At 49.3% G+C, this 21936-nt stretch overlaps 9 protein-coding genes across 9 annotated transcripts; 5 read left to right on the forward strand and 4 right to left on the reverse strand.

Moving 5' to 3' along the window:
• Nucleotides 1-1351: 1351 nt before the first annotated feature.
• Nucleotides 1352-3393, forward strand: MRS44_015976 (uncharacterized protein; the record flags this gene model as incomplete). The annotated part of the gene is made up of 3 exons (XM_046272440.2): nucleotides 1352-1604; nucleotides 1659-2039; nucleotides 2096-3393. The coding sequence occupies 3 exons, from the start codon at nucleotides 1352-1354 to the stop codon at nucleotides 3391-3393; spliced, it is 1932 nt and encodes a 643-aa protein (XP_046123938.2).
• A 516-nt stretch (nucleotides 3394-3909) lies between these two features.
• MRS44_015977 (uncharacterized protein) lies at nucleotides 3910-5013 on the reverse strand (the record flags this gene model as incomplete). Its single annotated transcript, XM_046277978.2, has 1 exon — nucleotides 3910-5013. The coding sequence occupies one exon, from the start codon at nucleotides 5011-5013 to the stop codon at nucleotides 3910-3912; it is 1104 nt and encodes a 367-aa protein (XP_046123939.1).
• An 898-nt stretch (nucleotides 5014-5911) lies between these two features.
• On the reverse strand, nucleotides 5912-6400 carry MRS44_015978 (uncharacterized protein; the record flags this gene model as incomplete). Its single annotated transcript, XM_046274350.2, has 1 exon — nucleotides 5912-6400. One exon carries the CDS (start codon nucleotides 6398-6400, stop codon nucleotides 5912-5914), a length of 489 nt encoding a protein of 162 aa, XP_046123940.2.
• Nucleotides 6401-8590: 2190 nt separating this feature from the next.
• Nucleotides 8591-9244, forward strand: MRS44_015979 (uncharacterized protein; the record flags this gene model as incomplete). The annotated part of the gene is made up of 1 exon (XM_046274351.1): nucleotides 8591-9244. The coding sequence occupies one exon, from the start codon at nucleotides 8591-8593 to the stop codon at nucleotides 9242-9244; it is 654 nt and encodes a 217-aa protein (XP_046123941.1).
• A 710-nt stretch (nucleotides 9245-9954) lies between these two features.
• MRS44_015980 (uncharacterized protein) lies at nucleotides 9955-11675 on the forward strand (the record flags this gene model as incomplete). Its single annotated transcript, XM_065619432.1, has 5 exons — nucleotides 9955-10032; nucleotides 10102-10849; nucleotides 10903-11119; nucleotides 11167-11481; nucleotides 11537-11675. The coding sequence occupies 5 exons, from the start codon at nucleotides 9955-9957 to the stop codon at nucleotides 11673-11675; spliced, it is 1497 nt and encodes a 498-aa protein (XP_065475504.1).
• Nucleotides 11676-12082: 407 nt separating this feature from the next.
• Nucleotides 12083-13357, reverse strand: MRS44_015981 (uncharacterized protein; the record flags this gene model as incomplete). The annotated part of the gene is made up of 1 exon (XM_046271864.1): nucleotides 12083-13357. The coding sequence occupies one exon, from the start codon at nucleotides 13355-13357 to the stop codon at nucleotides 12083-12085; it is 1275 nt and encodes a 424-aa protein (XP_046123942.1).
• A 987-nt stretch (nucleotides 13358-14344) lies between these two features.
• Nucleotides 14345-16222, forward strand: MRS44_015982 (uncharacterized protein; the record flags this gene model as incomplete). Its single annotated transcript, XM_065619433.1, has 4 exons — nucleotides 14345-14715; nucleotides 14775-14925; nucleotides 14974-15217; nucleotides 15273-16222. 4 exons carry the CDS (start codon nucleotides 14345-14347, stop codon nucleotides 16220-16222), a joined length of 1716 nt encoding a protein of 571 aa, XP_065475505.1.
• Nucleotides 16223-17313: 1091 nt separating this feature from the next.
• Nucleotides 17314-18475, reverse strand: MRS44_015983 (uncharacterized protein; the record flags this gene model as incomplete). The annotated part of the gene is made up of 2 exons (XM_046270174.2): nucleotides 17314-17716; nucleotides 17772-18475. 2 exons carry the CDS (start codon nucleotides 18473-18475, stop codon nucleotides 17314-17316), a joined length of 1107 nt encoding a protein of 368 aa, XP_046123944.2.
• A 2453-nt stretch (nucleotides 18476-20928) lies between these two features.
• Nucleotides 20929-21288, forward strand: MRS44_015984 (uncharacterized protein; the record flags this gene model as incomplete). Its single annotated transcript, XM_046281764.1, has 1 exon — nucleotides 20929-21288. One exon carries the CDS (start codon nucleotides 20929-20931, stop codon nucleotides 21286-21288), a length of 360 nt encoding a protein of 119 aa, XP_046123945.1.
• Between the last annotated feature and the right edge of the window lie 648 nt (nucleotides 21289-21936).

The following is a 21936-nucleotide window of genomic DNA, read 5'->3' on the forward strand; positions in this document are numbered from 1 at the left end:
ATAGTTCCATGTGGATTAATTGGATGTCTTGACTAGCATTAAAATAGACAAATAGACCAGGACTCCTTCTGAGGCGGCAGCCTGGTCGTCATCGTTGCAAGCCGTCGATATGTGACTATGCATGATATCGGACATTGGCAGGGTTCATTGCGAGTCTAACCATTGACATCTCAACGCCATGCATCAAGGATACACAACATGAAGAGCACGCGTTGATATGGCGTGCCGAACATCCCTGATGACATGTTCTGACTCAATTAAACATCTGACTACCACATACTTTACTAGACTGCTTCTATTCGTTTATTTGGGCCATGGTCATGGCAAATGTCCCTTCACGAGTATGCTGATAACAAGCCATGGATGGAGACCCCTATTCTGTTTATGAGAATGTGGCCACACAATCGAAGGAGAGATCGGTGTGCCGTTCTTGCTAGTCGCCTCGAGAGGAGGCCATGATACATAGGAGTAACAATGGCGTGTTTGAGAGGCCGAGCCCATGGCATGAATATCCGATGTGGTAGCCAAATCCAATAGAGTTATTTGTCTCCCATCTCGCAAGTGACATGGCTGAGAGCGCACAGATCTCTTCATGCCGCCGCTATCCTCTTTTTACTACGGCTGAGGTCTATTGCGAGGGACAGAAGCTTCGTAGTATCCTATAGGAGAGACGTTGGAATAGAGAGTAGTGTGTGGCTTGCTGATCTAGACCACAAACCGTCCCGTCCGCCCCATCTAGCCATCGCGTATATTGGTGTATGCAACCCTTGCAGAGGATGGTTTCGATCGGTTGGAAAACTCTGCAGGATTTGATGAGTCTCGTACGATCATCGAGCATCATTCACATACCAGTCTATCATGTAGCGGGCACAGAGTCGAGCGCAGACCGAAGTAAGGATGGGCATGTAAATGATACGCCGCTAAGCGCAGAACCCCCTCTCTAAGTCTAGAACTTCATGAAGAAATCTTCGATACCTGCGACAGGACAGATCGAAGTTACTTTTATTGGCCTCAACCTGGCTTCTCGGGGCTGATTGAGGCGGCTCGAGCCCGGAAGAGATCACCCGAGAAGGAAACATCGCAGAGCTCCCCCTTCCCAAAGCATGGCGAACAAACCTACGAGGCGTCTAGAGGCAAATAGTGGCTACCTGAATCTATCTGGACAGTTAGGGGGTAATCGATTGATCGGCTGGGACGAGATAGAAAGAGGGTCGTTTTCCAAGTATAAGAGATCTGGCTTTTGCTGGTTTGGCTGATCACCCCAACCCGACAACATCATCTCTCATCTTCTTCGCTATAGCTTACAAAACACAATCTTTTCTATCTTTTCAACATCTTCAAGCCTGGAGATATGGCTTCTGCAACGTTTGCAAACGTCTCCAGTCGACCAGCTGCCTGGACCCTTGGCCAGCCGAGCTCGGCTCTGCCAGTCGAGGCTGTCGTTGATTCGACTACATTCACATCAACCGAATCTAACTCGACTGGCTTCACCTCGAGTGGATTCACCTCGGCGGGGTTCCAGAAGCTGTCCAGCTCTTTCACCGACAAAGATGGACTCTCCAGCGTCGACTCAACTCTTCTCCAAGACGCTGGCATGATTCGCTGTAAGTGGCAACCAAATACAGGCCATGGACCTGGACTGACGTCATGTTTCTTAGCCATCGTCAAGATCGAATCGCGCTTCGAAAATACGCAGACTGGCCACTCCATCTGGAAGATCGGCACAGGCTGGCTCATCCGTCCCGACCTCATCGTCACCGGCGGTGATGTTGTATACGATGCTGAGTACCAGCTGGGCGCCGCCACGCAGGTCAAGTGTTTCATCGGCTACCATGCCAGTAGCTCCTCGGAGATCCAGCCGCGCTACGGCCAACGCGTCGTGACCTCCTCTGAGTGGATTGATGGCTCGGAGAAGCGCTCGCGAGACATTGCCTTTATCCAAGTCGCCGAGCCCTTTTCGATCAAGGGCTGCACTTGCAAGGCGCTTGAACAAGTCAGGCTTCCGGAGCCTGAAGTTGTCCCAAAGGCTCCTATTCAAGGTTTGTGATAGCAGAGCCTCAATAGCCGATTGAATCTAACGATCTGTTTCTACCAGAAGAGCCTGTCGTGCCCGAGTCCAAAGAGAATGCCACCACGACCACGGAATACTACTCGAGCTCCAGTGGTGCTTGTGGCGAGACTGATGTCCCTGTCCCTCAAGTCGAGCAGCCCAAGCCCCAGCCCGAGGTCACCCAACCCGAGGTCATCCAACCCCAGGAACCAGAGCTCAAGATCCCGTCTGTGTCGGTTCATGCGAAGACAGATGTCGATGGCTTCGTCAACGTGACCTCGGCAGAGGCGAACAACCCGACCTCCCCGGCCGCTGATACCACCACGGATCCATTCTACGAGGTTCTCAAGACGGTGGCTCAGATCGATGCAAAGACTCTCGATATTGAGTCTCCTCTTGTTGATGAAATTGGTCAGTTCCTCAGCGTCAGCGCCGGATCTTTGCTCCGCTACGTGGTAGGTGCTGAGCCGATCTCTACCGGCCAGAAAACAAGGCTTCCCGGTGTCTCAGAGAGAGCTCTGCTTGCCGAAGCGTCTCTGCAGGCTGTTCTGGCAATCGAGCAGTCCTCGGAGTTGAATGAGATTGTCGAGCACATGCGACAGACCTGGTCTGCCAATGCGCCCGAGGTCGACCAAGCTGCCACCCTCATCGTGCCATATCTCAAGGAGCGTGCCCAGCACATTGCCGAATACCACTTGGAGGATGCCAATGAACAAACTGTGGGGTCCAAGAAGCTCAAGCGCCGACCCTTGGCCATTAGGCTCTCTCCAGGAAGCGAGGGGCCCAAGGACTTTGCGAAGGGCCTCTTTTCGCCGACCATCCCCCTTGCTGGCCGAGAACAAGTCTTTTCCTCCCTGGGCCCGGTTCTGAGAGATGCGATTCTCGCTGTTGAAGAACTGGTCTCTGAGACCGGCAAGGCTGCCATCAACGAACGTGTTCCGAAGCTGTTGGAGAAGTTGCGTGCCGTCAACTCAACTCAATCCGATCTGGAGGCCACCCGCATTCTGATTCAACGCGCCATCATGGCCGATGCCGCCTACCAAGCCCTTGCAAGCCTTTCCGAGCAGAAGCTGCAGGCTCTCCAGCTGCTTCCACTCGGTTCTACCGCTATTGAACACGAGTCCATCTTTGACTTTATTAAGAGAGTCATCCAGAAGACTGGGCCTGTGGCCTTGCATCCCACGAAGCAGGCTGTCAAGAAATTCATCCCTCTACTCATCGACGCCCCACCCAAGCAGCCGGAGCCTGCTACCAATGTTACAACCAAGACTACTGTGCATCGGCTTGCCCTCCGAGATGTCCTCCGCGAGGATAAGGCTACTGCCAGCGTCGGAATCTCTTGAAAGGAGCGTCGTACTTCTTCGGTGTGGGGATACAATCGATGGCAGGCTTGCTCTTACTGAGGGACGAGCTTGCTATGATGGCTTGATTGAATGATGCAGTGCTTATTGTCAGAAGAAGAAAACAGATAACGAACAAAAAAAAATGTAAAAAGAAATCTCACAAAAAGTTGGAAAGGGGTAATTGGGAGGCGAATAGGGGGCCCTTGACGATCGATCAACTTTGGTTCCGGCCACATCCGGAAATTTTCCTTTGTAAATGAAGGATCTCGTATATTTTTGGTTATGTAATGCTAGGTCTAGTTATGCCATTTCACAATAACAAAAAAACCAGAGTTGCAACTGATTCATTGTCGGGCTTTAGACGTGAGGTTTGGCTTCTTATCATATGTGCACTACACTCGTCAGGTGCTTAAATTGCCACAATATAGCCCATGATTATTCTGGCAAAATGTAAACCATTCACACTACCTATAGATGCATTGAATCTGCGAATATCAAGTAGAGGAAAGTCGAGCGCTAAGTGTGTCTTGCCTTCATCCCATTCTCTAGTTCATTGATCAACTCGGATGCCACCTTTGCCTCCGGGCCCGTTCTTCCAGTGTAAACCTCCTCAGCGAAACTGACTCTCCCCTGCCACCATTCAAGCCAGCTTTCAGCTCTCGCCCCATCTGGAGATCGAAGGAGCCCGACACTAATGTCAACGACATCATCAAGAGACTTCTCATGCCAGAAAATGGTGGCACCGCATGTTCCACAAAACTCGCGCCTCACGTTCGGTGATGACGAATAGCTCGTTAAGATGCCCGGGGGCAGAGCCGCAAAATCCAATGGGACGATGGATTCTGTTCCATTCTTTTCGGGAACATGAAAAAAGATGTTAGCCCTAGGAACAAAGGCCCATGTTTGGACTTCAAACCCAGAGATGAGGCGACATGATCGACAGGCACACGTTCCGGCGAGATATTTGTTGCCGTTGTCTTGAATCCACCACTTCTCATCATTGGGGTTCTGCTTTGTGTGTTCATCCGTAGTTTTGTATGGGAACATGAGGTCGGTAAAGTCGCGGCGTGGCACACGGCTGTCACCGTTGGGACGAGTGATGTGAAACTTGACGTTGCCACAAGAGCACGAGGCTTCGAGGGAGTCGCTAGCAGGCTTGATCAGCTGTGGATTGGTTATTTTGGCCTCTCTTCCCTCGAAATGGCCGTCTAAACTCTTGATCCAAATGGAAAGTCCGCCATCCTTGGTGTCGGACACATATTGGTGTGATGTAAATCGCCCTAGACTTGAACCTTGTCCCGAAAGATAAGTGACTGCGCCTGTCGCGGCTCCCCAATCAAGACCCTCTTCTTCGATTTTGACAGCTCGAAAAAGATGACAGCCGCATGTAGCGCAAAAGTAGCGTGTAGACGTTCCAGTGGGATGATAAGCCTTCAAGGAAGGAGAAAGATCAGGGGCAAAGATGGGATAGTAAGACGTGCATAACACCCCCGAAGTGTGTCGGCATGTATCGCAATGGCAAAGAGATAGTGGAATGTCCATGCCATCTTTAGCCTTTAGATCGACTTGCTGCGAAACAGCACCGCAAAGGCAGCTCACTTGTAAGATTGTGGCATGCATCGAATCGTAAAGTGCAGCCTTCAGGCTCTTACAAGTACGTATGTGATGGAGATTTGCAAAGTATGCTGGGATCTGGAAGAAACGTAGGATAGCCACATAAGAGAACTTGGTAGACTTAAATCGGGTTTAGAATACTTAATATCGGCAGTCATTAACCCGTAGCGATTTTTAGATTTGTTTCTCCTCCCATAGGCGATACCTCGGGTAACGTCACCCTGGAATTTCGGGGAATATCGCTCGAGTCGTTTCGTACCCTTGTTGTGGCAAGCGATGATTGGTAGGGCTCCGAAATGCCCCGAAGCTTCACACCAGGCAACGTTCGATCACCAATGATCAACTTCCGGACTTAGCAGTTACCTAACTCCGGATCACTTTTATGATTGGGCGATAGAGAAGCTCAGGTAGTGACAGAGAAGCCTCTCAGTGGATGACACACCCATCGTAGCTAGTTCTGTAGAAATTGATACCTGACTGGCGGTTAAGTGACATTCCCCGACAAGCTTGTTCATCCTCAGTCCGTCCAATCCCATCTTCAAACCAACTTGGCATCATAACCATATGACCGAATATCCTCCCACACAATGGAGGTAGTACTGGGCTTTGATGCCGTTATGTATTGATAGTTGTATCTTTGCTGTTACCGCTGGCGGTCTCTTATAGACTCGTCATTGGAGACAACAAAATAAATAATGAGGGCACCATACGTGCTATCAAAAGCTCTGCCACTCATATTCTCACTCCCAGCTGCCAACAACGTCCCACATGCAAGCCCCAGGATCGCCTGATCTCGAAAAAGGAACCCTCCTGTCATCTGTTTACTCTTAGGGCCGATAATACACCAGTCATCAGAGTGTCCAAAATTAGCTGACGGGTGACAGACACGACCTCATTCGTCACACTAGTTGTCAGGCCAGGTGCGCCCATACTTGGCAACTATGATCGCCGGCTCGCCCAGGGATGTAGACTCATATTCAGGAGGGGGTTTCTTCACCTCGGTTTCTGAAATGGTATCTCCGAGCTGCAGATTGTTTCTGGTCGAGTGAACCCAGAGCTTCACCCGGGACTCGGATCCGTCCGCCTTCGCAGCAGCTGTTATTGCCTCGACATCTCCTGGGGTGACGGCGACACGATTTTCAAGCTTATGTGGTGGAACATGGTGCTTATCGGCATGGAGCTCAATTAGTGCCCAGTCACGCAGTCGCTCGACACCTACTACATAGGTGCCATTGACCTCATTGCTCAGCTTGGGAGAGAAAAGGACATGACCAAAGATGCGACTAGTGTGATCTTCAACGGACGCCAAGGTCTGCTCGGCTTGGCCAAGGAGGGTAACCTTGGCATCTAAGACGCTCATCTCCTTTCTTTTCTTGTCATCGGGGATGGTCATTTTCTCCAGGAGCGTTTTTGAGCACTTTAGATTGTTCTTCTGGCTGGTGATCAATGCCATGATATCTCTATGAGTACCATCGGCATGCTGAATCATTGTTAATTGAGAGGCAGGGTCCGATTTGTCATAGAGGTAGTCCTCGTTCGGTTGATGCTCATCCAATACCACGTGCCGACAGGTCAAAGCCAAAATCCTACTAGTGCCTCTCTCACGAAGGTAGAGACACTCTGTGCCTTCATGGTTGGGCTGACCAAACATAGGTAGTGAGTGTGGCCCGGTAGGTAGGTAATTCAAAGCATCATGGCAAGGAAGTGACATGGTAGGGATTAGAGATGGAGAAGCTTACTGCGCCCCGCCCCACACGGCCGATGGCCCGGAAACATCGGCAGACCGACGGTATGGTGATTACTGTACATAGTTAGGTTGTGGTTGACGGAGATGATATTCTCCACGACTAATCGATCGTCATCCTGAGGCCGGGGATAGAGATGAGCGCGATCAATGTGCTGACCAGCAGAGGAATAATTGATGAGATATTATTTTCTTTGCCCAAAGATTGACTTGAGCTATAGGGGCGGGTTGGTTTACTTCTTACGGAGGCTCCTCGAAGACACATACAGGACAAGAAATTGTGCTGTCGAGACCCGGCAAGCGAGAGCTAGATCATCACGAAGCCATCCAAAACAATTCGGTTACTAATCGAGTAGAATTGCCGATGTGCTTGCGCCACCCTAGACGACAATCTTTCCAACCAGCGCATTAAACACAGATCCGGTCGAACCTGCCTGGACAAAGAACACACAAGGAGTGGTAGTATTCTAAGAATTTGGTATCCGACGTTTCTCATGGTGCATCATTTACCACTTGCGAAGTCGTTACATGTACAAGCTCGATAATTAGTTTGCCCTCTTGGCGAAGTGGGCATTGTTAAATACTGAATTCACTACCTAACCAATAGGTGCTTTTCATTCAGGGAGGAAACAAGGCAATTGACTTTACTGTCAGATCCAGGGTAGGCAAGGCCAGGATATGTGGCCTCAACGAGCGAGAAGGAGTGTTACCAAGAGGGAGATTTTCCCCAACGTTCACAAGAGGCGATACTGTGGCAACTCATTTTGGTACTTTGCCTGACTGGGTTGTGGGAATCAGTCATTTCACCGCGACGAGGAGTTGCCAGTGCGGCGTAGCATAGCTCTGGTCACATTTCTATTACTAGATATATGGAGTGGCACTTTTGGCCGGTGAGAGCCCTATTGTCTCCATCACCTGATAGGTGCGGAGAAAATACTACGATTGAATCCTTCCACGTGAATAATGAAGTGAACTTTGTTGGGTCCTGGAGGATGAACGATACAGGGTTCCTGCTGACGGGTAGACGGGTCCAACCGAGGGCTAAAACGGACACGGAGCTCGGCAAGCAGGCCATTGGCCAACCAGACACAACCTCACCCTGCATGATCCTTTCCCAACCCCTCAGCTATGCGGCTAAATGTGCTTGCACCGACCTAGTCTGCATTGCTTGCCTTAAATGTTACATTTCTGCGCCGCCGGCTTACATGGAAAACATGCTTCAGTCCTGAAGGAGGAGGTCAATCATATGTGCCTTGTCTATACGATATCTATGTGACTTAGTGCTAATACTCAGACGTTAACGAGCTTTCAAATGCTGAAGGCTGAGTTCAAGAGAGTAAGTAAGAGTGGAGGCGAGGCATTTAGGGGTGCTGCCCACTTGAGAGTGGTCTGTTTGGCTGGGGTCTGCTCTGTAGGTGACGGGGAAATAGAGTAATTGATATCACACGTTATCGTCGCATTCTTGATGAATGGAGTATGAACTTTCACACCGCATCTAAGCGTCTTTGCTCTTCAGTCATTGCGGGCCAGCTAGATATCACAAAGCCCCTGTCTCGGTTCGCCTACAAGTTCGCCGATAGTCTCCGTAATCACGCCGGATAGGTAGCATCGAAATCCTACTGCTAGGGTACTGCTCACTATCGTCAGCGAGAAGACCCTCTTGTGCGGCGTGGAAGACTTGTTCCACATGTCGATTGTCTGTGCCTGCTAGAGATATAAAATCTCTTGCCAGCTGCCTCTATTTCTTCATATTCCAAGGCCAACAAGAGTCACCAGCCCTCAAGTTCAACTGATCGGCCTTACCTTGAACATCTCTCATACTTCATCATTGCCTTTACTATGGTTTCCATCAAGAATACTGTTCTCCTGGCCATGGCTGCCTCTGTCCAGGCCTCTCCCCTCGCCACCACCTCCTCTACCTCTACTGCCGCCGTTCCCACGGTGACGTACATTCCCGATGAAGCCGATATTTGGACTCCTCCTACACTCCCCGAAGGTGCCATCGACATCAGCAACAACGGGACTTGGGTCAACGAGATCAAGAAGCAACACGGATTGGACACAGCCGATGACAAAATCTCTACTCCCGATGAAGTGACCATCATGTCTGGCCCCTGTAACCAGGGCACATGCCCCGACTACGATAAGGCTTTCGACATGATGTACACCTGGAGCCAGCAGGAGACGGTGTCTCCTGGAGGCGCCCCTCCCAACGTCATTGTCTGGCAGGACTTTCAAATCCGCGTTAACGACTGCGGCAAGTGCTACATACACAGAACTGGTGGTACCAGTGGCGGATGTTATGACTTCACTGCCTGTAATCGCGCACAATCCATCTGTGTCGACCCTGGCAGGCACCGGGCTCACCGCATCTGGAAGGATAACGGACACAAGACGTGCTACCAAATGGACCAGGTTTCTTTGGGAGACTGCGACATCATTAAGGAGCGGTCGATCCATCGCCCTGTCTATGAGGTCGCATGTAACTGGTGAGAAAGAAGACAGGAGGGTAGTTGGCTTGGAGAGTGAGGGAAATAAGCCCTGAATGGTGCAGGGTGACCTTTTTTGTACATAGAAAAAGGCTAGAGGCTTGAGAGAGTCGCAAAGCCACAGTTGCCTTCATTGGCCCTCAGCGAAGGAAAGTAGCCTCCTTGGAGCCGCTTCTTTGCTGTGGTCCCCTTTATTTAGAATGATTGGTTGCCCTGATTGTTTTCTCCTGTTCCCTAGTGAGTGAGGATTCTTGAGCCCGTTCAACAACCCCCAACAGTCATTGATAAGACGACATGATCTCGAATCCAAGCTCCGCGTGTGCGTGCGTGTTTGATTGTTAAAAAAGGGAGGGAGACTTCTGTGAGTAGATAATGCGAAGGTTTTCTGCCTTTAAGGGGTTGCCGTATTCAATTCTAGTGAAAAGAAAAATAAGAGTCATATTTTAAGACTCGCCTCCTTATTACAACAAAGATCTAGAAATAGTATTTTAATTTCTCTTTTTTATATGCTGTTGCTGATAAGAACTTGAAAGCTCCTTTGAGCTTAGTTCTTCATGTGCCCCTCCCACGTGACTAAAGCGATCCTGGTTACTTTCCCTCAGTGGTTAGAAACTTCTACACCAATTTCTCCTCGACCAAAGAACACTACCATTCGTGCCAAGTAATGGAGTTCAGACAAGGCAAACGTATATCGTAAGATTACCTCATCTTGACATGACGCCCAAGCTAAGTGATAACAAGCTGCAAGAGATGCCAGTTCCGCAAGGCAAGATCATCAACTTGCTACCTCACGTTCTCAAGAGACTGACCAGCTTCTAGCTTCGCTGCTCGCGCACGGAACCGTGTGATAAATGTCTGCAGTCACATCAAGTATGCGAATATCGTGACGATGATCGCAAACGGAAACCAGCCTCCCGCCAGTACGTCAGCAGCTTGGAAAACCGCATTGCCTCCCTCGAGAGCCTGCTGATGCGTATAAAGCAAGCCTCGGCAGATGAGAGGGAGAGACTGCTTGAGGACGTGTCGTTTGACCAATGGCTCGATGCACATTCTAGTGAGGCCCAAAAGCCCGAGGCCTCAAGCGCGACCCCAACGAAATCAGTACAACCATTTGGACTTCAGGCTGGCCCCCAGGGCCTCCTCATTTACCATGGTCCCACCAGTATCTATCGCATCCGCACTGGAGGACCTCCCTTGTCGCCTAGTGATATGATCTCACCTGACGGCCAGTTTGACCATGTCGCTCAGCACTTTGGCATTGGCCTCGAAGACGAAGTCATCATGACTGCCCTTCACCAATTCTTCCGCTGGCAATATCCACACTTCATGTTCATATACCGTGAAGCCTTCCTAAGAGATCATTTTGGGCAGCGAACCAAGTCAAAATACTGGTCTCTCCCACTATTGATGGCTATTTGTGCTTTGGGGGCTGTAATGCTGCCAGACCGTACACAATCACAGATGAGCGAGCAGTTTTATGCAGCAGCCGAGAGCATCATCATTGTCTCGGGCCTGACGCACCCTTCCATCACTGCTGTTCAAGTTTTCCTATGCCTTGCCTTCTACCAGATTGGGAAAGGCGAACTTTCCAAGGGCTGGGAGCTCTCAGGTACATTACTATCGAACATTCCAATACTTTAGCTAGTGTTGACCTCTTACCAGGAATCGGGTTCCGCATGGCACAGGACCTTGGCTTTCAGAAAGGCCCTCAGCAATTGATTGCCAGTGACGCCTCTCTGGCCACCTCTGAAGATGTCGAGCTTCGCCGCAGGATATACTGGGGATGCTACACATCCGACAAGATAATCAGTCTCATTTTGGGCCGACCGGTGCAGCTATACGATGAGGCTGGCGAAGTCGAACACACTGAGAGCTTGCCGTAAGTCTGATATTGTTCAAAGTCTTGTAGGATACTTACGGCAGCAGGGACTTCCCAGACATGGCGCCGTGGCTACCTGCTGGTGTTGATATCTCCCGGATGCTCGAGCCAGGCTCTTTTGGTAGCCGTGAGCGATTGATCACAAGCTTCAGTGAGCACATCTTGCTTTCTAAATCAATCGAAAGGATACTCTGTACCCTGTTTTCTCGAAAGTCTGCCGCCAATGGCATAGCCGGTCTCACTCTTACCGACGACCTGGATCTGGAACTTTGCCGTTGGCAGGAGTCGCTGCCGGACTGCATCAAGTGGAACAGATGGGAGCCCCCAACAACTTCGCTTTTGCCAAGTGTTGCAGCTTTATAGTACGTTTATTTCATGGTATCCTCGGCCCGAATGCAAAAGCTGATTGGAACACAGCATCCTGTTCAACAGCACAAGAATCGTGCTCCACCTCGACCGAGTCAGTACCGATGCATCTGCCCAGTGCCAGAGTGTCTCGCGCACAGTCTGCACCTCTGCCGCGCAGGATGTCGTATGCCTCGTCAGGCAGTATTGAGCACAGCATGGCCTCGAGCATGCTCCACTCATCTTTATATACGGTATTGTTCAAGCTCACCGCGCAATGAGGGCACTTGACATGACGCCCCATGAGGCAACCTATCTTGTGCAGTCGTTAGATGAGTGCTGTGTGGCATGGGGTCTCGCGGTACAGGCTCGGGCACATTTGTACGAGTTGTTCTGAGCTCTTGGACTTGATGGTCGGCATATTGTCACCAGCTACGGCGAGGTTAGGTAGAGATGGCTTGTGTTATGCAGCATCGGAGTTCAAACTATTTTCTTTGCTACTGTATTTGACACGACCTCCATATCTGTTAGAAATGAAGCAGAAGACCAATAAAAAAAATGAAGACTGAAGGGCCTCTTGGATTCCCCACTTTAGATAGGTACAGATGCATCTTCCGTCTACACTTTTCCAACGGGAAGCCCCTTATCCAGACCTGATTTGAGCGCGACAGTAAGCTCTTTCACGTCTTCGAGATTGTTGTAGAAGCCAAAAGATACTCTTATGCCTAGCCTGTATGGCGTGACGAGAATTTTGTTTGCGCGAAGGTGCTCTGCCCAACGAGGGTCATGCACATCTAGGATGTATAGATGAGGAGCATGCTCCTTTCGTGAAGTTGGTCCAACAATGCTAATACCTAGGTCTCGGCATTCCCTTCTCAGGGCGTCTCCGAGGCTGAATAGATATTCTTCAACATTTCCTGGGCCCATCTCATTGAGATAGAACTTGAGGAACGCGTTGGCAGCTGTGGTGGCAACGAGGCTGACATTGAGATGTTCATAGCGAAGAGCGCTGGGATGATAGATGATATCATCCGACGGCACAAGAAGATCTGCCCGCGTGTTATGGACAGCCCCGTAGCCGACAACTGGAGGATGGGGATTTGTCTCCGCAATGACCTCTGGGTCGACGTACAATGCTGCAAGGCCAGTCGGGCAGTTCAAGCCCTTGTGAAGACCAAAGGCAGCGGCAGATAGACCCAAGGCCTGGATATCAACAGCCGCGAAGCCGACTTGCTGGGTCATATCCGCAAGCACGTGGATGCCCTTAGGTCGGTACCTAGCAGAGATGCCAGCGATGCCGTTACGCTGGCCGCTATGAAACATGACCGAGCTGATACCAATGGCACGAGTACGGTCATCGACATAAGGGGCAAACGTGTCTGCGTTTGCGGCAGAGACGATGCCTGTCTTTTCAGCAATGGGAATCGTGGGAACTTGGCGGACCTCCAGGCCAGAAGCTCTCATGGCCATCCAGCCATAGGCATGGTTTGGATGCTCCGAATCCAGGATGACGACGTTGTCACCCGGGGTAAACTTCATACCCCGAATGAAACAGTTGAGACCCTCGGTTGTGTCACGAGTCAATACCACAGACTCGGGAGAAGGGGCGTTGATGTACGTTGCAATCAACTGCCGCGTCTCGATTGCCGTCTTCTGCCATTCTGGCTTGGGAGCTGGAGAATGGAGAGCATCGTTGACGTAACGAGTGAGGGCATCGTGAACGATGAGGTTTGACGGAGGGGAAAAGGAGGCGTTGAGATAAGTGTAACCGTCTGCATCCACAAGCGGGACAAGACGGCGATAAGCAGACCATTTGGCATCAGGCTGCTTTTCTTTGGGAAAAGTGATAGGCGTTGACGAGTCAACGACAGCGTCAACTCGAGAGGGTGCCATGGTGACTGGGATGGATCAAACGGATAAGAAGAGGATGTATAATGAGTGTTTGATGATGAGAGTCTAGAGTGAGTTGCCCCCTGCATCTCGAGCAACAACCAGCCCTTTATAGATTCACAACTTCGATGTTGTACCTCTCACGTCAACACTGGATCTGCAAGTCCGATAGTTTCCCCAAGCGGATGCGCAACTCTGCAGCGTGTCTGAGCACATCAACTCCTCAGGTGCTGCCATGATTGCCATAAATGTTGGCAATGTCTTCATCGACTGGCTGGTTTGGATGGAGTTCAAGGTCCGTTAGTGGGTATCTTCCCAAGATAAAAAGAGGTCTCCATAACTTCGACTATTCCATCCGATGCCGGGTAGAAAGATCATGACCCCGACTTGATCTATCGTATCATGTCCCTGACTGGAATTTGCCAACGATAACAATGTCACGCATGCTCCCCGCATTGGAGGCTCGTCTCCGTTGGATCACGAGTAAGTACTTGAGCGAGATTGGCAAGAACCGGTTGTCCGAGGTCCCTCCTAGCGCGTGGAGTTTACCCTCCATGAGTGGATAATCACCCCTGTCGGCCACCCCCTCATCTACGGACTAGCCAACTTCGGCGATAGCATGCCTTGTCGTTGAGCATGGCTGAACGGATCTCGCAGGAGCTCCCAGGCTGTTCCAGACCTTGTTTGACGGTAGAAACGCTCTTCCTAGGTAGATAAGATGGTGGGTACGTGACTCGAGAATCCGGGGTTGAAGGCTGGGGAACCCCATATTTGATTACGTCGGTTCCAAATCTTTTCCCGTAGATACACGAACCGGCGGTCCACTTGGCTGATAAGGGACTTGTTTTGCTGATATGGTTCTCTTGCTCTAGTTAGCTAGGAGATATAAAGTCGAGCCGGACTCGTCACGTTTGACTCTTCATCATCACCGTCTATCTACACCACCTCTGGTCTTTACAAGTCATTTATCCCACGATCAGTTTTGCCAGCATGGCGAGTATTCAAGACTCGTCCAACCCGGAGCATGACTGCAAGAAGGCAGATCTCGAGGGCCCCGAGATGGACAACACATGCACCGCCGAAGGCCAGACGGTCGAGTACGATCATACCCATCTGCGTCGCGACTTTAAGGAGCGCCATGTGTCCATGATTGCCATTGGCGGTGCCCTGGGTACTGGCCTTGTCATCGGGACTGGAGTTGCCCTTGTTCGCGGTGGGCCAGGCAGCCTTCTCATAGCTCACATGATTATCGGGGCCTGCATCTTCTTTGTCATGACGGCAGTTGCCGAGATGTCGACAATGTTCCCCATGGATAAAGGCTTCTCCGGATATGCTACTCGGTTTGTCGATCCTGCACTTGGGTACGTTGGCAGAGAGAACGCCTCCTTTTGCCTTTTTCATTCTAACAACTCAACTACAGGTTCGTTACAGGCTGGAATTATTTCCTCAAATACGCCATCGTCCTTCCGAATAACCTCACTGCAGCCGGAATCATCATCCAATATTGGCGGCCAGATCTGAACGTTGGCATCTTTGTCGCCTCTTTCACCGTTGCTATTGTCCTTGTGAACGTCAGTCTCGTCCCCATGCTTTCGATTCGCAGCTAACGTGAACACTAGCTTCTTCATGTATCCTTCTTCGGAGAGGCCGAATTCTGGATGTCTCTTATCAAATTGCTCATCATGATCATGCTCATCCTAGTCTGTCTCGTCATATCACTTGGAGGACAGCCATCGGGCGAACGCATTGGCTTCAAGTTCTGGTCCGACCCCGGCGCATTTGGTACCTATCTCGTTGATGGCCCCACTGGAAAGTTACTTGGTTTCTGGGCGTGTATGGTCCAGGCTTGCTTCGCTTACACAGGTTCGTTTGTTGTTACCCATGGACTTCCAAAGCTGTTACGTTAACACAGGGATAGGTACTGAAGTCGTCGGAATCGCCTTTGGAGAGGCCCCCAACCCTCGAAAGACGATCCGTAAGGCAGTCAGACAAACCATGTGGCGCATCATCTTCTTCTACATCCTGGGAGCCCTTGCTCTGGGTATGGCTGTCCCTTATACCAACGACAGGTTAATCGGTGGTACGAAGCAGAAGACCGGCGCGGGAGCTAGTCCCTTCGTGATTGCCAGCCAGCTCGCCAACATTCCTGTTCTCCCAGACGTCGCCAACGGGGGCCTTCTCATGTTCGTGATCAGTGCCGCCAACGCTGACATCTATATCGGATCAAGGACTCTGTTTGGTCTTGCGCACGATAACCAGGCTCCTGCCATCTTCAAAAGAACTACTGGGAAGGGTGTGCCTCTGGCAGGTGTTCTTCTTGTGACTATCTTTACCAGTCTGGCGTACATGAACGTCTCGCAGAACTCGGCAACCGTCTTCAGCTACCTGGTGAGTCTGGTGACCGTGTTTGGCACGCTCAACTGGGTCAGCATTCTCGTGAGTTACGTCTTCTTTTCGCAAGGAATGAAGTCACAGGGAATTCCAAGAAGCGTGATGCCTTACCGTGGGTTTCTACAGCCCTACGGCTCTTATGTTAGCCTTGTGGTCGTTGTCATTGTCATCTTCTTCAACGGTAAGCAGAATCTATCGCTACAAACTACGTCCGGTGCTAATGGGGTTCACAAAGGATACGCTGCTTTCATCCCCAAATTTGATGTTTCCAAGTTTATGACCTCATACATCGGCATAATCCTCTACATACTCAACATTTTTTGGTGGAAGCTATGGCACGGTACTGGAAGGGTCGGACTCAAGGAGATGGATCTTTCCACAGGGAGGCTTGAGTTTGATGGGCAGGAATATCCTTCAACTCTTACCAAGGCATTCCGCTGGACTCTCGGTCGTCTCACAAAGTCTGAAAAGTATTGAAGCGGAAGTGAGACTTTCCCATCCGATATAGCTTTCAATATTGTATCAAGGCCGTTTGTATTAGGTTTTTAGTTGCTTTACCTTACCATTGTACAATTCATCACAAGACCTGATCCCTTTAGGTCTTTGACGTGACAGTTGCCTTGATCTCACCAGTGCCTCTCTTCGGGTACCCCGTTAGACGAATATGATGGACTTGGACATCATCGAGGCCCGTGTTGTGGAGTTCCATCTCGAATGACGTCGCGACTTTTGCGATGGCTATGTACAGCTCGGCGTAGGCAAGGCTATGTAGGGTTGGTTAACAATCTCGAAAGCAAGAGTTGCAGTGGTTAGCTTACTTGATGCCAAGACACTGTCTCGTCCCCTTGGTGAAGCTGCATATGTATTTGCTGAGGTGTACACCCTCTCTAGCAGCTCTCACCCAGCGGTCAGGGTCAAATGTATTGGGGTTCGGGAAGATTGAGGGATATTTATAGAGGGGATATTAATATTATCTTAAATAAGGTATAAATTATTCATAGTAATATACTTAAAGGTATTAAGTATAATTAAGTTATATTAATAGCTAAGGTAATTAATATAACTATAAGAAAGTATAAGGAATATATTCTATATATATAAGGCTCTTATTAAGACTAAATCTCTAAATAGTTAATCTAGGGTAGGACTATAAGGATTAAACTTTAGTCTTATTGGTCTTAGAGTATAAGATTAAATGTTTTTCCCTTTGGTCTTGCCTTAGTAATTATTCTGCTAGGCTTCCCCGCCCGCATCCTATCATAGCCGTGACACTACGTGCCTTTATTCTCTAAAGAAGCCTTTCCTTCTACACTCCATTGTAAGCTCCCTTGACATCGAAACTGACCAGGCTCACGATCCGTCCACGTCGCCAAGCGGCATAGATGTGTTCCTAGATTTAATATAATTAAATATAAGATACGACGCGTACATAGATGACCTAGTAATGTGCACGGGCTGGTTTCTATGTAATTAAACGAATTACTAGCACGACTGCGTACAGTAGGGCCCCGAGGCTCTCTACTCTCGCCACCATCACCTTTTCCACCGAGAGACACTGGGTTTCCTTACTACGCACAACTTCCAGCAGTTTCATCCGAGTTGGCTACCCTGCTTGCGTCCATTATCCTGACATCCTTTACAGTGACACCCACGAGCTGGTCACTAGCTTCTTGGAGCATTTTAACCTTTTGCTTCTTTGAAGCCTTAGTTTTATCGCTTAATACCTCTTCGAACTCGCCGTGGGTGGTGACAAGTTCTTCATTGTAAATAGATGAATCGTCCATCAACATCTCGAAACGGGAGGCCTTTCTTTCCCCTCGCGAGGCGAATCGAAGCCGTCGGTCCGGGGTATCGATATTTTCAACTCTGATTGAAGCCATTAGTCTTATGGGGCCACCTGGCTCGATATCCAATGGTTTCGTAATGTCAAGTGTGAAAGATGCGTTGCCATTTGCCGGAGCGGTTAGCAAACTATTGCTCGTGTTAGGACATAGCAGATGTGAGGTAGTAGGCACCAGGGTCTTACATTGCTATCTCACCGTCGATAGTGGTAATGTCTGCGTTTTCGCCAAGTGTAGCGTCGTCGAGGTCTAATTGGATCGACTCGCCTGTAGCGCTTGAAGAAGGGCTAGTAAGCGTCGTAAACCCCTTGCCGCTGGTTTGCGTTTCCTCAGCGTTACCTGTGGCCTGTTTGGCAACACTAGTTAGCTCTTGAGGAGTATTAGGAGTGCCAGTAAGCACTTCAGTGGTCTCGGTGGGCTGTATCGGCGTTTTGATCCGTGTTTCGAAGTGTGTTTCGACCTGCTCAGTATGTACCACCTCAGTAGGTGTTGGTTCAGTAGGTGTCGGCTCAGTAGGTAAGGGCTCGATAGGTGTTAGTTCAGCAGATGATGGCTCAGTAGGTATTGGTTTAGTAGGTGTTGGTTCAGCAGGTGTCGGCTCAATAGGTGTTGGTTCAGTAGGTAAGGGCTCGATAGGTGTTAGTTCAGTAGATGATGGCTTAGTAGGTATTGGTTCAGTAGGTGTCGGCTCAGTAGGTAAGGGCTTGATAGGTGTTTCGGTGGATTCTATGATTGTTTGCTCGCTGTCCACAGTTCGCTGCTCTGTCTCAGGGTCGCCGGAAGTTGCGATAATTTTCCCTGTTGGAGCATAGGCTGTGGGCACTTGGGTCGTTTGACCCAGGGCCCTTTCGATTAGAAGGCTAAGGATTATACTGTTCAATGGATGCATGGCACCTGATTTCGGGCTGTGCGGATAAGGAAGGACATGAACAAGCTGAACAGGTAAGGGCCTCTGAGGAAGTCTCAAGTCTTGTCATTGATGAGTAGGCATCTGAGCGGTCTCGCGTCTGTTTATATAGCATTCCTTCGGGCCTTTCACATGCTCTTTACACCCCCGATTCTAGACAGTTATCACAAGAGCTTGAGGCCTAAAGTTGAAAGCTGGTGGTGGGAGCGAAGGAAGGCATGTCTAATGCGAAGCATGGTCTGTAGGCATGCCAGCAAGATATGATTTGTCGGGCTCGGCAGCATTGAAGCTCAGAGACTGCGCCGTTCTCCACTCGCTGCGGCTCTGTTGATTTCATTACCGTAATTCTTTTTTAATTTTTTTTTTAGACGCTTTCACGTAGAGCTGTGCTTTGTCGGATTCATATGCTGATGGTGTCCGCCACTGGAGGCTGTGCTTCTACTAGATCTTCGGCTAACCCAAGTCCCGTTACTGAAAGTCCAAGGCCGACGTCTATATCGCCGTACGGAGGCGGATGTTATGAATGTGCTAATAAAAGAAATTGTGTTACAAATGACATTAGCAGTTAATGACCAAATTATCAAATGCAGCGTAACATCGGCTAGCTATATATAGACGCTATCAATAAGCTTAGCTAAGGTGGTCAGACTACGCTTAAACCCTACATTCATTAACAAGTCTTAAGATACAACAGGAATGGCAGCAATAAATTATAATGAGGTCACCCTATATTCCTCCTCTAGTGGAATTGGCTGCCATTGAACCGGGAAGCGCAGCACAGCCCATCAAATCAAGAGGGACTAATTTGCGAGGGCCTAGGCGGCTACAAAGATAAGGCAGAAATACAGCTCGTCAAGCAGACGGCATAAAAGACCTGGCGTAGGGGGTGCGAAAATACTTACAGGCCAGCTTTACCCGGGCATAGTGGGCGGCGCAAACCATATAGCAATACTCGACACGGTCGGCAATATACTACACGGAGCGTTAGAAGCCCCCAGCAAGAAGAACTAGACGACAGTGGCTAAAATCCTCTGACAGTAAAAATGGAATGGCATGACATACGGATCAATAGCGGTATACATGACGGAAGCACGGATTTAATGCAATACAATTCTTGGAAAAGCGGCACTCTCACCTAGTAGAAAGAGTCGGCCAACACGAACATCTTAAAAGGACACCATTACAGACAAGGCCAGGCTATGGAGCTAAATGCGTCACCTACGAGCAACCGCAGAGTCTTCAGCTAGAACTGTAGCGCACGAAAGCAAAAGGATAATAATACTAAAACTCAATGTATGCAAGAGAGGTGTGCTATTTGCTAGTATGATAAATGTTTGGGATCTTTAATATTCTACAGTCTTGGCGATTGCTAGAGCGCACCTCCGAATGGTGGCGGCGCAGTGGTAATAACATCGAACAGCCGCAGCAATTAGACAATGATACGAACACCAACGCATGACACGTAATGGCCAATCCGTAGCATGCTATATTTAGTAATCCAATTGATCAACCTTACATATGGTCTCTCATGGTTTGTTTATGCATGTGTCGTTGCTCATGGTTCCGTTGCTCTGGCTTACTACTTTGTGGTCAGCATTTTCCAACGACAGTGCTGGGTTTATTTTAGTACTATCCCTTCAAATGTCGAGGAGCTCCGGTCGGGTCACGGCAGCGGGGGCAGCCAATAAAAATCCATCGAATCAAAGGTACCTAGCCCCCCACCTATTTCAGCCTATTATGATAGAAGTACCAGCAACCTCTCGAGTTACAAATTGCTACATTATACTGCTCACATCCCTAAACTGTCTGGCGCCTCCTTTTATTACGACTGACCGGCGCCAACGGCCTCCTTGAGCTTCTTAACCTTGGTTGCCCTAATTGAAGCCCCTGGACTAACTGCCTCTGTAGGTAGTGATGAAGGTATCGATTGGGAAATCATTATCTAATTAAGAATGGTTTATATGAGGATTTATGTGGTATTGATTAATGAGGCATCGTGTGGTTCCTCTTATGTACCTCCTCGTTGATAGGGGTAGTGTGGGGCGGGGTACTCGCCGGAGCTCCTCGACAATTGAAGAGATACTGGCTCCCTCTAGGAATCTAGTGTATTAGACCGTAAGCAGCCTTCTATAAGTGAGGCTGTGTAATAGAACTTTAATCTGATTTTTAAGTTTTCTATAATAATACGGCTAAGAGGAATATCTATATATAGTTATCTATAACTATATCCATATATATCTCTATCTATCTATTTATATATGTCTATATATATATATATACTATATAAAGAAACCGATAGAGCGGATGAGATATAGGTAGGTATAAATCTCTTCTGAAATCTTAGACTTGCAAGAAGCCTAAAGGGAAAAAAGAAACCACAACTCCCGTCGGTCTATCTACCTTCAGAATCTGAAGCTCTCGCGACTCACATCATCATGCATATCCCTACCACTGTCTCGGTCTTTGCTCTCGCGGCCGCTGCTGTAAACGCCGTCCCGGACGCAGGCATATCCGATGACGGTGTCGTCGAAAAACGCAAACCCCCTGTTATCCAGCTCTTCTCCGGCACCTGCTTCCAGGGACCCATCGTTAGGGGTTTCGCCGTAGGCCAGTGCAGGAACCTACCGGCCAACTCCAACAATATGGCTTCAAGCGGCAAGACTAGCCACGGCTTCAGGTGCACCATCTTTGCGAATAACAACTGCCAAGGTGATAGCTACAGAATCATCGGTCAAGACCCCAAGTTTTGCAGGTTGAACAACAGGGCGAGCAGCTGGAAGTGCGTCCAAGATTAGAGTGTATTTTCACGACAGCAGAGTAGGGAGATTTTCGTTGAGGTCCTTGGGCAGACGTAGGGCAAATGGGATTCGATGAAGGACCTTGGTAGAAACGCGTTGTGGTGGTCATGTATCGGGCGGTCTAGGCAGGCAGGTTGGCCTGGCTGTCGCACATGAGGGCGGGGTGAGGAGCATGGATAGCCTTTGGTCAGGAAACGGCGATCAGTCATCTTTCTAACGCGAGCTTATCTCAACCCCTAGCACTGGTTTTCCCACGGGGTTTTCCCAGTGCCGCCACGCGAATGCGGGGGGCTTCTTGTACAGTGAATAGATAGAACTTCATCTTGCTCGTAAAAACCTGGGCTATTTAATCGTAAACGTGGACATTGCTAAGGCTTCAGTAGATAACTAGTCCCATTATTAGGCTCCCTATGATACGCATGGCGAATCTGGAGTTAATAGCATGGAGAGTTATTATGAAATTTGGAAAGAGTATTTCTTATTAGGATAGGTTTATAAGGATAATTAAGTTGTAATCTATCACAACCTATGACGAGCCACATGCAGGGAAGGCGGTCAGCCTAGGCAGAACCCGGCAGACCCGCATATCCTGTTGTGACTAACAGCTATTCTGCACCAACCGAGTATACAAAAGAGGATAATAAA

Source organism: Fusarium solani, assembly GCF_023522795.1.
Source record: "Fusarium solani strain SB1 chromosome Unknown bctg00000011, whole genome shotgun sequence".
NCBI classification, from domain to species: domain Eukaryota; kingdom Fungi; phylum Ascomycota; class Sordariomycetes; order Hypocreales; family Nectriaceae; genus Fusarium; species Fusarium solani.